General features: G+C 45.9%; 1 protein-coding gene across 3 annotated transcripts in view; it reads right to left on the bottom strand.

Annotated features, from left to right (window-relative positions):
* Positions 1–928: 928 nt before the first annotated feature.
* The window catches only part of ZNF638 (zinc finger protein 638), an 86,130-nt gene continuing 71,369 nt past the window's right edge, over positions 929–15,689 (bottom strand). For all 3 annotated transcript variants that reach the window (XM_042468532.1, XM_042468531.1, XM_042468530.1), the window contains exons 23-25: positions 3,680–3,769; positions 2,689–2,807; positions 929–1,211 (exon numbers count right to left, since the gene is read on the bottom strand). In XM_042468532.1, the coding sequence (XP_042324466.1) occupies positions 1,134–1,211; positions 2,689–2,807; positions 3,680–3,769 (287 nt within the window). In that variant the 3' untranslated portion in view covers positions 929–1,133. The remainder of the gene's footprint in view (positions 1,212–2,688; positions 2,808–3,679; positions 3,770–15,689) is intronic.

The following is a 15,689-nucleotide window of genomic DNA, read 5'->3' as shown; positions in this document are numbered from 1 at the left end:
TTCTTGGACATCCATGGGATCCTCAGCAGTCTTCTCCAGCGCCACATCATCTCCAATGAATTGATGCTCTTCCTATCCATTTCTCAACTGTCCATCGCTCACATCCATCCATGGCAATAACAGGGAATGCAATGGCTTGTATGGTTCTAACTTTTCTGCTCAGTTGTATGTCTTTACATTTTAGGAGATTTTCTCGTTCTCTCCTAGCTGCCCTCCCCATTCTTAGTCTTCTTATGATTTCTTGACTGCGGTTCCCGTTATGATCAATATTTGATTCCAGGTATGAAAATACTTTTCCTATTTCTATTTCCTCATTGTCTAGGTTGAATCTGTGTAAATTTTCTGGGGTCATTATATTTTTGTTTTCTTTATGTTCAACCATAAGCCTGGCCTTTGCACTTTCCTCCTTGATCTTCCTTAGTAGCTGTTCCAAGCCTGTGAGGTTTTCATCTAGTAGCATAGTGTCATCTGCGTATCTCAGAGTGTTGATATTCCTTCCCATTCTCACTCCTCCTTCTTCTATGTCCAATCCTGCTTTTCTTACAATATGTTCTCATACAAGAGATAGGGTGAGAGGATGCAGCATTTCCTGACCCCTTTGCCAATTGGGAACCATTCTGTTTCTCCGTCTTCTGTCCTGACAGTAGCCTCTTGTCCTGAGTAAAGACTCCTCATTAGGACTATCATAGACAAAAATCTCAATTCTATGAACTAAGTTAATTCCCCCACTGAGTACAATTGTGGTTGCCCTCTCAGGACCCTAGCATTTCGGTTAATATATTTCCTTTTAGAAGATTAGTGCTATAAAGGGTGAGCATAATGCACCTCCCTGGGGAACAGCAATACCACAATTCTTCTGGATTCAAAACAGAGCCTACAAACATGACCAGAACTCCCAGTGTGGGGAAAAAAGCCACAGACAGGTGAGTAGACTATACAATAAGAACATTTACTTAAAACACTTCCAGCATCATTGCAAAGAGCAACCGAAATTCATCTCACACAATTTGTATGTTTTCATCTGTAAGGAACAAAAGTGTATACAACACAACAGCCTGCAAAAGGTACAAAATTAAAACATGGAACTGACTGGACCCTAAAGAGTATCTGGAGAGGCTCTTCCCCTCCCAGAGTCACACAGAACTCTGCTTTCCAGCTTCTTCTTCACCTTCTTTCTTCTCCTCCTCCACAGCTTCACTCTTCATGAATTTCTGCAGAAAAGACACAGAAACGTTGGCAGGAAATGTGACAGATTTCTTACACAATTGTTTTGGGCATGGGGAAAGAGCTTTAGTGCTGCATTTGTTTTGTTGTTCTAGTTCCACCTTCTCCAGCCTCCCATTGCAAAGACACAACCTGCTTCTGGAGTAGTGCCCTGGGAGTGTCACTTTATGACGAGGCAGAAACTGGACCGTATGAACTTGGGGGAAGAGGGGAGCCTTCCAACAAGTCAGACATTTTCCAGCAGGGAAACTTTCCCTCTTACACTACAATCCCAGTCTAAATGGACTGAGATAACCCTAAATTTACTGGGAAAGGGAAAACTAAAACATGTCTTGCTAAAGCCACCTCCCCACAGATCATAGAGGCAACAAGGGCCTTGGTGGAGATGGCTGTTTTGAGAAGGGCAGAGGAGCCTCAAAATCACTACATTCCCTTGTCTGGAGGTACAACTGCTGCCCATATATGTGCTCCCTTTCATGCACTTTTTCCTCCCCCCCCCCTAATTTTATGTCTCTTTCCCTCTATACTCTTCCTCCATTTTCTGTTTGTGTTTCCCCACTTTCACTGTTTCTTCACTCCATTCCCTCGCTTTTTCTTTCCCATCTGTTTTCTCTTTCAAACCTTTTCCTTCTTTTCTGTCCCCAACTTTTGTGGACAGTGGGCCCTTGGTATCCGCTGGGGTTTGGTTCAAGGGCCTTCCGTGGATTTTCAAGTCCCATTAAATACTATGATATAGTAAAATGGTTGCCCTTACGCAAAAATGTCAACAAAAGTCGGGATGCTTTTTGGAGTTTATATATTTTTAAAATGCTTGAATCCATGGATAAAGAATCCATGGATATGGAGGACCAATTTTACTCGTGTATTCCATCTGTGTGTTCTCAGGAAGAGAGTGAATGAATGAATGAGAATGGAAACACAAGGGACGGGCGGAGGGAGGGGGGATAGTCCCAACCCACAGGAACCATTTTATGGTTCTGCATTCATAGTACTTTTTAAGTACACAGAATAGAAAGAGCTGGGGAATCTGCACAACTCCAATCTCTGCTAATGCAGGAAATCTGACCCGACAGCATTCAAATTAGGTGGCCATCCCACCCCTTCAGTAGTTGATAAATTTGCTAAATTAATAAATACAAGTGAGTTGGATAGGCAGGTGCAAAAGTACATATGAGATTAGCAGAGGAGATAACTGCCACCATAATCTGACACAGGGATCAAATTAATAAATGCCACAAAACCCAAGCACTTGGGACACAGCCTCCCCAGAAGACGGCAATGGCATCCGTTTTGTAAGGGTCCAATTACCAGCACCAGGTCTTTAGATGATGCAAAGACACTTAGGGCCCTGATAAGCTCTCTGCAGTTCTCTGAACTGGTTCAAAAAGCAAGAAGCCAACAGTATTTTAAGAATTATAATTCTCATTATTGAAGGCTGCAGAGGGAAAGTAAAAAAATGACTACCTCCATATTTTTCTGGTGAGCCTCAGACTGACAATGTGTTTTCATAGATGCTTCATCCACACAGAAACAGGTACAGATTTGACAGAAAAAGCCAGCCTTTGGAACAAGGAAGTCTAAACCTAAATAAATAAACAAACAAGCAAATAAGTCAAGGGACAGATGCACCAGTGAACAAATGCATATACACATAGTATGTGAAGACACCACAACCAGGTTAGTCTCTTTACAACTACAAGGTCACTTTAGGACTAGGGGTGGATGCTGCTGGAGTGCAACTCCCATCATTCCTTAACTGCTGGCTAGAACTGATGTGAGTTGTGGGTCTGTCCATCCTGCTCTAGCCTTATGCAGTTTTCCTGGGCAACAGGGGCTGCCTCTCACTTTGGTGTGAAAGAGCACCCAGGAATGGATTGGCATCCTCAGAATAAGGCAGCAAGGCTTAAGACAGGGTGGGTCTTTTATATGTAACCTGGATCAGACATATTTCTGCACACTGCAAAGAGTGAGGTTTCCAAATCCCAGACATCCTCAATGGCTGGCTGGCATGCAGACAGGCCTGAGATGAGGGCAAACCTTCCAAAATGCCTGCTGGAAGTCTGAAAAAACATGGCTTGCTTCCTCTGCTCTACGTGAAAAGTAACAGGCCGCTCCCACCTGTTACATGGAACTGAGCTTTAAGGAAATCAGACAAGACTGGCCAACGTTAAGTCACTTCCTGATCCCTTTACACATCTTCTCAATGAAGTCAGTGTTACAAATGTCTGAGGCTGTATCCATGGGGCACCTTGTAAACAACACATAGCCTGTTTAAATGACGTCAGCGATAATACCAATTTCATGCTCTGCCAGAGTCCAAACGTGAAGATAGTTTACAGTATTCCCCAGGCTATTACTTCCTTGGAAAATCAGATCAACACAACTGGGAGTGGGTGGTACAAAGGTTTTTTGGTTTGTGTCATGAAATATTGAAGGGGAGGCTCTTGAGTTTTACCTTTCAGCTGGCTTGTGGGCTTGGGCTTCTCCGAAGAATCTACTTTTCTCCGTTTAGCCTCTGGCTCTTCACCTCCCGATTCAGTCAAATCTATCAAAGAAGGCATTTTCATTAGTACAGTACATGTATTTGAGGCTGCAGGAGTCAATGTGGTATAGTAGTTTAAGTGCTGGACTAGAACTCCAGGGGACCAGGGTTCAAATCCCCCCCCAGTCCTGAAAACCCACTGGGTGACCTTAAGCACAGTCACACTCTCTCAGCCTCAGAGGAAGGCAAAAGCAAAACCATCTCAGACCAAAGGTTGGCAAGAAAACTACTATGATAGGGTCACCTTAAATTGGAAGTGACTTGAAGGCACATAACAACAGCTACGTATTTGAGTCTTAACCAACACAGCTTGTGGGATTGACTAGCACCCCAAGATCCACCAACTGGATCTTGGCACAAAGGACACTTAACATCTATTCTGGCATTTAAACCCCCTACTGCAACATGCACATAGGAAGTACAGGTTGCTTACCTGTAACGGTGTTTCTTCGAGTGGTCATCTGCGAATACATACAAATGGGTTTCACTGCGCCTGCACAGTGCTGCTCGGAACCTACTGGAATCACTGTGCAGAGCTCACTCTGCACAAATTGCAACTTTTTGGCGGTAGCAGGCCGTTGCTGAACCAATTCGGGTACTGTTCCCATGCATTCGGCGCCAAAACAGAGAAAGAGGACGAGGATCCAGGGTAAGGCTTCATTACTTCCTTTCCCTCTCTTTCCCTTTCTTTCTTTCTTCTTCCTTCCTTCTTCTCAGAGAAGAACCATGGCCTGCCCATAGAGAATCATTAATAATACACCTGCCCCTAGCAAGTAGTCTCCAATGTTCTCTATGGGCAGTATGGTTTCCCTATGGGCATAGGTTGCCCTAACCCGGTGGAGGCGTGACTCCCCCGATTTCTAGGGGGGTCCCGGTCACGTTCACGCCCTTGGGTGTGCTGCCCGGCTCCTGGCCCTGCTGCATCCCTATTTTGTGCTGGGCTGGAGCTGGCAGGGAGGGCTCTGCTGCTCTGCCTTGCCCCTCTTGGCCAGCCCTCCCAAGGAGCAGGCTTAGTCAGGCAGGGCAACAAGGGCGCCAGGAGGGAGGAGGAGCAGGGCCAGGGCAGGTCGGCAGCAGCAGTGGCCCCCGCCCATCCCAGGCAGGACAGCTGGGAGAGAGGGGAAAGGGCCCTGGCCTCTGGGACAGCTGGCCTGGGGAGACGAAAGGGCCCTTTCCTGGAACCCCTGCCCCCCCAGCCTCCTCCTCCTGCTCTTGCAAGGAGTGGTAGGGTTTGCATACCTCAGGACGCCAGACCGGGGACAAATGTTAGGGACAATGTTTTCAAATGTTAGGACACTTCCCCCCCCCCTTTTTTAAATGGAGGACACCCCACGCCCCTTCCCGCCTCTAAGGAGACGAAGACCGCCTAAAGGGCAGGGGAAGGGGCACGGGGCATCCTCCATTTAAAAAAAGTGTCCTACATTTAAAAAAGTGCCTCCTTCGGCTCCTGAGGAGGACGAGGCTCCTTAGAAGCCAGAAAGAGAGGGGAAAGGTGGCTGCCATCGCGCCGGCTCCTTCTTCTTCCCTGCCTTTCAGGAGGGGCTCCAGCCTCCTTAGAAAACGCCAGGAAAGGAGAGGGAGAGCCGGCTGCACTCGCTTCGGCCCTCCTCCCTCTTCCCTGGCCTTTATTAAGGGTCCCAGGCCTCCTAAAGGCCCGGAAGGCGCACGGGGGCCGGCAGCGATCGCTGCCCTGGTCCCTGCTGACGCCTGGCGTGCGCGCGCAAGGAACCTGTCCCTTTGGCCAGCTGGCCAATGCGGCTGGCAACAAAGCAGGCGGGACAAGCTCTGCTTCAGAGGCCTGTGCGGGGGGCCGGGACCAATGCATGGCTGGGGCCAAACCGGACCGTGACCGGGAGGGGCCCCAAAAAGCGTGTTTTTCCCGGCGGCCACGGGTTATGGTCCCTACCTCTTCCTCTTCTTCCTTCTTCTGAACTAGCGATTCAGGTGCATGTTCATTCTGGCCCCACTTTCTTTTTCATTCGATTAAGAGAATCCTCCCATGTGATCGTTCCATAGTTTCTTCTCGGGGGAGGGTTTGCCTTACTTTCTCCTGAGCGGCTGAGAGGTGTGTCTTGCCCCAAGGCGTCTCCAGTGGGTTTGCTGGCCCCTCTGTTCTCCTCCAATTCTCTAGCTCCAGGCCCCACGCCCCCTCTCTTCCCCCTTCTTCTTCTTCTCTCCTTTCCTCTAGTCCTTCTGCCTCTTTCATCCCCTCTTCCAATCACAATGATGCTCTAGCCGCCCAAGTGCTGCAGCGATCATTGACAGCTAAAAAAACAAAAACAACAGAAAAAACAGTTTATTGAAAGAGACGACAATTAGGGGTATGCTCCGCGAGTTTATGTCATTATGTGTGACTGAAGCACTAATTGGTAATCTAAGAAAACAAGAAAGAAATTAAGGAAGAATAAATTAAAAAGAAAGAATTTAAGATCAGGGCAGTTGCCGATGACTAGCTTTAAATCTCTAGTAGATAAATTAGAAAATCGTGGAAACATTTGAAATAAGTATTTGTTGGAATTTGAAATATTATCAGGTCTAAGGATAAATAAAGATAAAACCATGTGGGACGTCACGATTGCACCACCTCCAAACGGAAGCGACCTGTGGGTTGGGGGGCCCTTATCCGCGGCGCTGGAAGGAGTCTCCGAAATAGAGAGCTCTTCAGCTTTGCGCCGCCAGCAACATGCAAAAGGCAGAAAGGGGCCAAGTTGGCCTTTTTTTTGTCCCGCCGACGCCGCCCAAGGACAAACCCCTTTCCAGGCAGCGGGGAAGTCAGCCTTTGTGCCGCTTCCTCGCGGACTGGGAAAAGTGGCGGATCGGGGCTCAGAGGCTCCCGCTGGTGGCAGCGTGATGGCCCCGATCCGGCGGGGGAAAGGGGGCTGGGAACAGGTGCGCCCCAAAGGGGCAGTCTGTGAAAACTTGGCTCTATATAATTTGGAAATCATATTATGTGATTCAAATAAAAGGGGATTGCCTCAGAGGAGATTGGCATGGCTGAGGAAGAGAGAACCAGGAGTAGAGGGAAAGGTTCATCTCCAGGGGTGCATCATGGGGATAACCCTCATTAGGATGGATGGCCACGTTGCCCTCGGAACCCTTAACCTTTCCTGCATGCTTCCTTGTCTCCTCGGTGTGAAGGAGGACGTGAAGCAGATGGGATGCTGGGAAGAAAGGAGGATTAGGAACTGGGCCAGGGCTGGCAAGGCAACTGGAAGGACATCAAGACAGCCACAAGTAGCGCGATTGCCCGAGGACCCATCCCTGCAGGAAACAGAGAAGAAGAAACAGGGGAATAGGAATACCCAGAATCGTTTGATGGTTGGATTGCAAATCCCATCATGCCCTGGAATATATAACCCAAAGTGTGCAGGGGATGCAAAAGGTGCCACTGGGAGATTGGCTTCCTCTGTGCCCAGATCGTCTATGGCCTTCTTTTCCCACTGTTTGGATGATGAGAGCTGGGTTACGGTTAAGAAAGAAGATGAGAATGAGGAGTCAAGTCATTTGAGATTTGTGGTGTGGAGGAGAGTGCTGAAGGTGGCCCATGGACGGCCAAAAGACAAACAAATGGGTGTCCTAGAGCAGATCAAAGCCAGAAATCTCCCTGTGAAGGAGTAGTCAAGGATGACAAAAACTGAGTGGTGTGGTCAGTAGGTACGTGGGGTCGAGGAATCATTGAGAAAGATGGACTCACTGGTAAAAAACATCATGTTAAGTACAGGTGGGAGGGAAAAGTAGAGGGGAGTAGTGAAAGGGCCGCATGGCTAAGGATGGACGGTGGCTCTGTTAAGAAGGCCTATGGGTGTATGAATTACAGCATAAGAAGAAACTAAGCCAAACGATGGAGGACAAGGGTCTTGGGGAGATGTGCTCAAATCAAGAGTCACCATGGGTCAAGTATCGGTTCGAGTTGATCTAAGCTTCAGTGTAACAAAAAAACAAAAGTTGTTTGTTTAAAAGTGCATAGATTGTAATATCGTTATATTTTAAAAAGTTACTCATAACCTGCTGGGAAAGAGACAATCTAGTATAAGCACCGCTGTCTCCATTCATCTACCGAGGACAAATTGCATATGTCTGGTGCCTGCCTCATTTATGACTATCAGGATAAAATATATGGAGTGTGCATCTCAAAATCCCTTGGTGAAAGGGCATAGGAATTAACAGGGCCTATTCTGTTAGTATTCCCCACGCCACCCTCGCAAAAGGGTATTTAACAGAAGTAAAGCTGGATTCCTCTAAATTTGAGAGCATTTAAAACTGCCCTGGCTCAGTGCTAGGGAATCCTGGGAATTGTGTTGTTTTTGAGTTTTGTCACCTAGGGCTCTTTCTGGAAAGTTACCCAGAAAATGCCTTGTTGAGTTAGCACTGAGCCGAGGCAGTTTAAAGAGGTCTGGCAAACTGGATTATTTCTGGCAGTGTGTTTTGAAACCACTTGATTTAAATGGGAGCTGCTGCTGTCAATGTCACATGCTTGTTTAGTCTCAGAATATTGGGCAACTTAACATAATTCTGAATGCATTAGTGGTAATTATATAATGCATATATAATCTGTGAGTGAATGCATTGTCAAATGGCTCAAAAGGGGTTCCAAAGAAGTATCGAGATTCTATTTCAGAGGATGAACCTGTAATTGAAATGGAAGTGTAAGGTTGGGGCAATAATATTAGGGGAGCGTATGATTTGGAAGAGAGGGCTCTCTTCCTGTACACTATCCATTAGAGCTTGGTTGTTGCCAGTGTTCTCCAAGCGAATAAAAGTCCTACCATAGGTCACTTATGAACTGATTGTGACTTATCCTTTGGACCAAAGGACTTGAGTCCAAGTAAAAACAATCTTTAATCTGTTTCAGAGTATCTTTAGTAGGTTAAAAAATGTCACTGCCACAAATTGTCTATGTCTTTAAACACTGTTTATTCCAAAAATTGTTTAGTCCAAACAGTTTGTCGGTTAGTGATGATGCTATGTGTTTAACAAGCCAAGCAATAAAACAAAGCCTTATTCAAGGGGGTGAGGGGAATTTGACATGGAAGGTGGTTATCACGTTGCAGAGTTCTCCATTGGTGGTTCACATAAGGTGTGTTTGGAGTGGAGCATGTCCTATTTATGTTTAATCATAAAAGTGACAGTCAGGCCCTCCCTTGATTGTGCTGCTGTTGACTTTTGTGGATTTGATGATGAACACATTCTCTCTAGGAATGCCTAGGATCCGTCCAGGAAAATTCTGTGGAAAATTGGGACAGGAGTAGAAGTTGCTTGTGGAGAGTCTCAAAATATTGATAGAGAAAAAAGTTATTAGGGCATAGGGGTTTTCTTCTGAGGGCGCCAGGGAGAGCTGTGCCGAATCACTAATAGGTGGAGGGGGCTCGTCTCTCAGGGAGATAGGGAGATTGAAGATGAAGGAGGAATGAGGTGAAGAGGGGGATTTAGATAACAAAGGGAAGAAGAGGGGAGGTGGAGAAAAATTTGGGAAAGTGAATGACCAAGGAAGAAGAGATAAGAAGAGATTAGGAAAAAAAATTGAAAGAAAGGCAAGGAAGTTAAAGAACAGAAGGAAAGAAGAGTGAAGAGCGGGGATTGAAAAGAGAAGAGGGGGAAGACTCTTCCCTACGGACATTGTTTAGAGAGCCGAAGGCAGGAGGAAGGGGCTTGGCATTGGCACAGTAGGTCACCGGTGGAGGCAAGAGGGCACGTCAGGCCAGAGGGGGCCTCTCGGCGTTTAACACCCAGGATTCTGCGACTCCATCGGACAATGGAAAGCAGCTAAGAGTAAAATACTATCCTGTTAAATTTTGTAAAACCGATTCTGATTCTACATGTTAACTTTAATGAGCCCTCTCGATACCCCTTCTATCTAACCGTACTTCTATCCATCTGAAATCCCCTCCAACCCTCTGCGTATCTAGTTATTATATATTATTAGGTAACCTGTTATGTATGAAATTGAGCGCTGTAATTTTACACAGCTGCTGTACTATGGCAATCTTTTTAGTTAGAAGAGGTTTCGCTGCCTCATGGCTTACAATCTAAAAAAAACTATGATAAGAAGGCGGAAGTGGAGGTGGTTATGAGAGAAGAAAGGGTGAGTGGTGAGAGTAAAGTGGTTGGTGAGAGAACGAGGAAAAGGGGTAAGAGGGTCCGGAGCAGAATTCTCTCAAACCATCGCGAGGCCTGGACGGAGAGGGCAGTATGGAACTGTGGTAGGGAGGGCAAGGGCTGTATAATGGATGGGTTAATTTCAGTTTATCCAGAGGAAAATACATATCACAAGTAGGATTAATACAGATAACAGTACAATAGGAATACGAGGAATGGATTCGAAAATGAAACATGCCAACGAACAGAACATCAGATAGTAAGCGAACAATTTGAGGCGATGCTGGGGAAGAGCTTCTCTGAATGAGGAAAATGGGGGGTTTTTATTCAGCTCGTTTTGAAGCTGGTTAAGAGAGTGTAGTGATTGGTGGCTCTGTGCTTTGTGAGGAAGTAAGGTTCCAGGAAGATTAGGGGGTCAGGCAGAAGTGAGTGAAAAGGTGGTGACGAATCCGGGATGGGGCAGAGGAAATCCTGGAGCTGTAGACTGGAAGGAACACTTGAACTACCAGAAACGGGAGGGCCTGGTGGGGGAAGGTTGAAGAGAAAGAAGGTCTGATAGTAAGGAGGGGGCCAAGTCCATGGAGGGTGGCTTTGAATGTCGACAGTCAGGAGGCAGTTATTACTGAATGGAGGAAAAGGGATAGGGGGAGCCAGTTGAAGTGGATTGCCAAACACAGGAGAATAGAGAAATGTGGTCCAGAGCGGTGGGATTGAAGGTTGATTAATGGCTAACGTCTCCCACCTCTGCTCTAAGGAAGCCCAGTGATTACCCAAAACTGTGCTCTTGAAGGAATTTGGGACGTCAGCTCCCAAGAATCTAGACTATTGAGTAACATGGTCTAGGCTGTTCTGGGAGTTGGAGTCCAAAAGACTTCTTTAAGGGGACACAGTTTGGGAACCACTGGTCTAACCCCCGTTAATTTAATAATAATAATGAATAATAGAGATGTTATTTATGATACCACCCAATGCACTGGGAATCGGAGGGCTGGTTTGTGAATGAAATTAATGAGGCAGCCAAACGACACAGGCAAATCAGCTATGGGCAACTGAACAAGCAGAGCTCTGCTCTGGAAGACACAACAAAATACATTTCACAGAATTCTATAGCATTGAGCAGGGCAGTTAAAGTATGGTCAGACTGGGGTATTTATGCAGTGCTGTTGTGTTGTATGTAGTTCTGAGAGCCCTGAGAGGAGAGAACAACTCTGGTTTGCTTTTAGAATTTAAGCCGCATCTAACCCCCTCTATCTAAATTCTTATTTAAGTCTACTTCTAAGCCCACCGGTCAAAACCCTCTCTTAATCTTACATCCTTTTTATCTAACAACTAAAGTCCCTCTAGGTTACCCAATCTAGCCCTCCTGTCTATAGAGCATCCTTATGCTCAAAACCCTTCTATTTAACCCCCATTTACTGTTTTTAATCCTATAATTTTTAAAAAAGAAAAGAAAGAACCATGCAATGTTTTTCATGTGCCTCATTTTTAATAAAAAGTGTGTCCTACATTTGAAAATTTGTTGTTCCTACATTTTGTAGTTGTCCCAGTTTAGAGGTTTGGTTCTTTTGATATCGATGGCAACCGCTATATGGGCAGATATCTCCAATGGTATGGTCTAAGGTGGCAAGTATGGCTTCTTAAGTGGCATGGTGTTTTCCAATGATGCCCAATTGGGCAAAATATTCCCCAATGATTTCTCTATGGGCAAGTTATTGGTTTCTCTATGGGGCAAGTTATAGAATAATATAATTTAATAATGAATAATAATAAATAATAAATAATAATAATGAAGAATATCATATCTTTTCCGTGTCCTATGTTTATTAGGTTTCCCAGAGATAAAGATAAGATATTGCTGAGGAGGGGGAACCCAGGAGGCACGTTGCAGCGGGACCAGAGTCTTTAAATCTGCATTTAATGGTGAACGAAAGATAGGCATTAAACCCGCCCCCCCAAAAAAAAAAAAAAACAAACCTTCCCCTCCCTTTTTGCCCAGTTTCTTGGTCCAAGTTCATTCTTTCGTTTATGCTTCATAGGATGACAATGATGAAAGTAGTTTCAAGCACCTTTAGTGGCCACACAGGGAATGAAAAAGACGGGGAGCAGTGGAGTATGATAACCCTTTTGGACTCATTGAGTTAGTAAAAGAAATTGGGCGAGACTGGGTAAGGTCTCACCTTCCCGTTCGTTAAGGAAAGCTTTTAGGAGGATGGGCACCACCCAAATACCATCCCATTGTACCCTAGGTTTCGCCTCTGGTTTGTTTATAGGATGTGCAGACAGGCGATTGGCTGCAGGAGATGACCTGGATGCCAGGGTCAGACAGGGTCAGTTGCTTTTCAGAGGGTTTCTGGCTGGCCACCAAGGGAGAGGGCACATGGGGTTTTTCCAGTTGTTGCTCATAGGGACTTTTCCTTTCTTAGGGCCTTCCTTCCTTCTTATCCTTTGTTTTTTTGCTGATCTGTCTGGGGTTCTGTGTGCCCTTCTTCCTGTCCTTTCCTTCCTTCCCTCATTTCTTCTTCTAGGGATGGCGACGATGATGACGACGACGACAATGATGGTATCATTTTCCTGTTGTATTTCAAGGTTTTGAGGGGCATCCTAGGAATGGTGTGAGGCAGAGAGGAGAACATTCTTTTGATGGTAAATGGTCTATTTTATCTTTGTATTTGATTCTTTTATTTTGTATGAAGGTGATTATAGACCCTGCGCCTTTCAAGCTCAATGTGCTCTTCTCTAATAGAGTCCCTTTTCCCCTTTTTCCTCTTTCATATTGGTAGGACTGTTCAAACTCATTCGTCTTTCCCCGTTTTTTTTGAATAGGGTGAAAGGAGTAAAGTTAATGAAAGTAAAGAAAGGGAAGCCCCGTTAGGGAGCCGACAGGAAAAAAAGAAATAAAAAGACGGGAGAAGGTGAATAAAAAAGGCTCGTGGGCAGATTCATGGGTAACCAAAGGGCGCAACGTGTGGGTGGGGGGTCGCCTTTAATGACAGGGGAGTCTTTAGGGAAAGGCTATTAGGATCAGGGTCCACCCAGATAATAATAATAATAATAATAATTAATAAGTAATAATAAGAATAGGATTTTATTTTAATAACACACCTTTTCTCAAGGAAATCAGGAGGATGTTACAATATCTTAAACATAAAGTACAATGCAATATCAGTTTTACCATTAAACAAGTCTGTCTCCAACCCCCAACTTAATTAAAAAGTTACAATTTAAAAAAAACTACAATAGTATAAGAAATATAATAATTATAAGGACAAAGTGGGCAGGATAGTATCTTGCTTGAGGCAAGTGGTTGGACTTGCTCAAGGGGGGGAGGGTGGTGAAGTTAAGGAAAGGCCTGCCAGAAGAGATCCATTTTTATGACCTTCTAATGCCGATCAGGGTGTGTAATATAGGACAGATCTCTTCCTGTCAAAGCCATTCCATAGTTGGGTCACAAGCTGATTTTTTAGGGCTTTGTAATGAAACCCTGAACCAAAAACCCATTAGGTGGTTTTTTATCTGATGGTTATGAATTATGGATGAAGCAACCATGTAAGACCACAAGAGGAAGAGAAAGGAAGAAAAAGATGGGGGGAGAAGATAGGAATAAAGGAAGGCCAGTCAATTCAAAGGGTAACAAAAAGGGTGTGATGAAACTGGTGGTGTCTCTCCTTCCCTTGTTTAGGAAAATGCTTATATCCATATCCAAGAACCCCTGTGTATCCCATGTTCTCGTTCTCTTTTTCACTAATAGAGAGTCAGACAGCGAAACCTGTCCATGGGAGGCTAACGAGTAATCCTGGCCATGGGTGTCAGACAGGTAAGTTGCAGGACAAGACAAGCTGAAACTGTAACCGCAAGCTGTCTTTCCATAGTGTCCTAAGCCTGGCCCATTGGTTTTCATAGGTGCTTTTCCTGACTCATTTGGCAAGAACCAGAACCTGCAGGGGGGGGACCTTTGAGATGAGGAGCGTTAGTAATCATGAGTGTTTGGAGTGGACAAACTTTAAGTCTTAGTGCGGTTTGAGGATGAGGAAAGAGGGTTGCATCTGACACTTTTGGGGGTGCTTTTAACACAGCGAATGGATTCACCTCATTTGCCCCCATTCGAGTTTTCTCTCTTTCAAGACAAATGAGGATTGCACTGTTGCTGGTGCAAAAAAGTTTCCTCCGATTTCTCCCTAGGAGTGAGAGAAACTAAACAGGCTGAGACATAATTGCGAGTAGGATGTTAGGGCTCATGATAGGTAGATTTTCTTGCACTTCACCTGAAACGTTAGGTGGATCACCCCCAGACATCCTATGTTACCTGCCGAGGGGGCTGGGACCATGGGACGTTAGCCAAGGGGGGTGGTGGGGTGTTTTGGGGTCCGGAACACCCCCCTTCTATTAGAAAAAGTGAATGGTGCAATGCTGGCTTGACAGCCGCACAAGAGAGCCCCATTATAATGGTGGGCACTTAGTCTGGACCGCCACCCCGCTTCCTAAAATCCTAGCTACGTCCCTGGGTGGGACTGCCAGCAGGGATGCCACTTGGCTCTTCCTTGCCGTTTCTTTAGGGTCTGCACTGTAGCTCAGGTAATGCGGTGTTGGCTTCATACCACTGCAACTTAGATATCTCTTTTAAGCTTGCTTCATGAAGCTAGTGAATGGAGGCTGGATTGATGCAGGAGAGTTGGAGGAAAAGCTTTTGGCCAAGGTAAGGGGCTAGACGCTCGTCATGGACTGTGATCCACAAAGGTAGGGAAATCCAAAGGGTTTTTCCTCTTTCCGCGGATTGTTTGACGAGAGCAGGTCCTCTTAATCTGAGGCGGCTAAGTATTCTCTTTCGTCTCAGGGGTGAAAGGCGATTAGAGGTATTGAGGCTGAATCGTGAGACACTCAGTGGATGACGCGAGAAGTCTAAATGCTTGGCTTCCATAGACTAAGCACTTCACTCGTGAGCGAACGTTGTTGGGTCAGACCATTTTCAGCAAGAGGAGGGAGAAAACCACCAGGAAATTCAAAACGTGACTTGGTCCAGAAGGTGTAGAGCTGCTACAAGACAGGGCTTGGGCAGAAGTCACAGTGGGGCTAGTATATAGGGATCTAAAACCCTTAAACCACACCATGCTTTTCTGTTATCTAGCTGGTCTTTTCTTCTGTGCATGGAGGAAGTCATTGGATATCTTTGCAATATCTTTCTACTTCAGAGGCTAAACTTTAAGTGTTACCAGATCAATGGTCCAAGTTTCTGGCCCCAGATGAGCGGCCTGCCTTCCATCGGGTGAGTTTGGTGGGTCCCTCTGCCTCTCTCTGGGGGTTTGGCTTTGCACATTCAAAGGGAAGATGCACGAAAACCAAAGGCATCTCTTCTTTCCCCCGCAGGACTGAAAGAGCGTGCGCTTCCATCTTGCGCCGTGGCTCCGCCCAAAGGATCCCAATCACACAGCCTTGAAGAGAGCCTACTATGTCTGCGCGAGGTTTGAGAAGGCCACCTGCACTTGCCTTCGGCTTAGAAACTTGCCTGCGGTGAAAGACAGGATGTCGTCTGCCACTGCGGACTTTGGGTTGGGACATGTTCCGATTCGGGGTGGGACCATTCCATGCGGTTCCGGCTCCAGGGTTAAAAAATTGTCCCATCCAGGTGTTGAGCTGCCTGTCCGGGTGAGGTTCCAGTAATGTGGACACAGTGCTGGCAACATTATGAGAAAGAAAGAGGTGAGCGCTAGCACCAAGCAAGGTCTGGATGGAGCGCTGGGGCTGTCAAAGAGCGTCCTGAGTCCAGATGTGATTTGAGGTGCTGGCTGGCGTTCAATCCGTGACTGCAAGAAAGCCAGCAGAAGAAGGAGGG

The sequence above is a fragment of the Sceloporus undulatus genome, chromosome 5, assembly GCF_019175285.1.
Source record: "Sceloporus undulatus isolate JIND9_A2432 ecotype Alabama chromosome 5, SceUnd_v1.1, whole genome shotgun sequence".
Classification (NCBI taxonomy): Eukaryota; Metazoa; Chordata; class Lepidosauria; order Squamata; family Phrynosomatidae; genus Sceloporus; species Sceloporus undulatus.
This window is presented reverse-complemented; position numbering and strand designations above follow the sequence as displayed.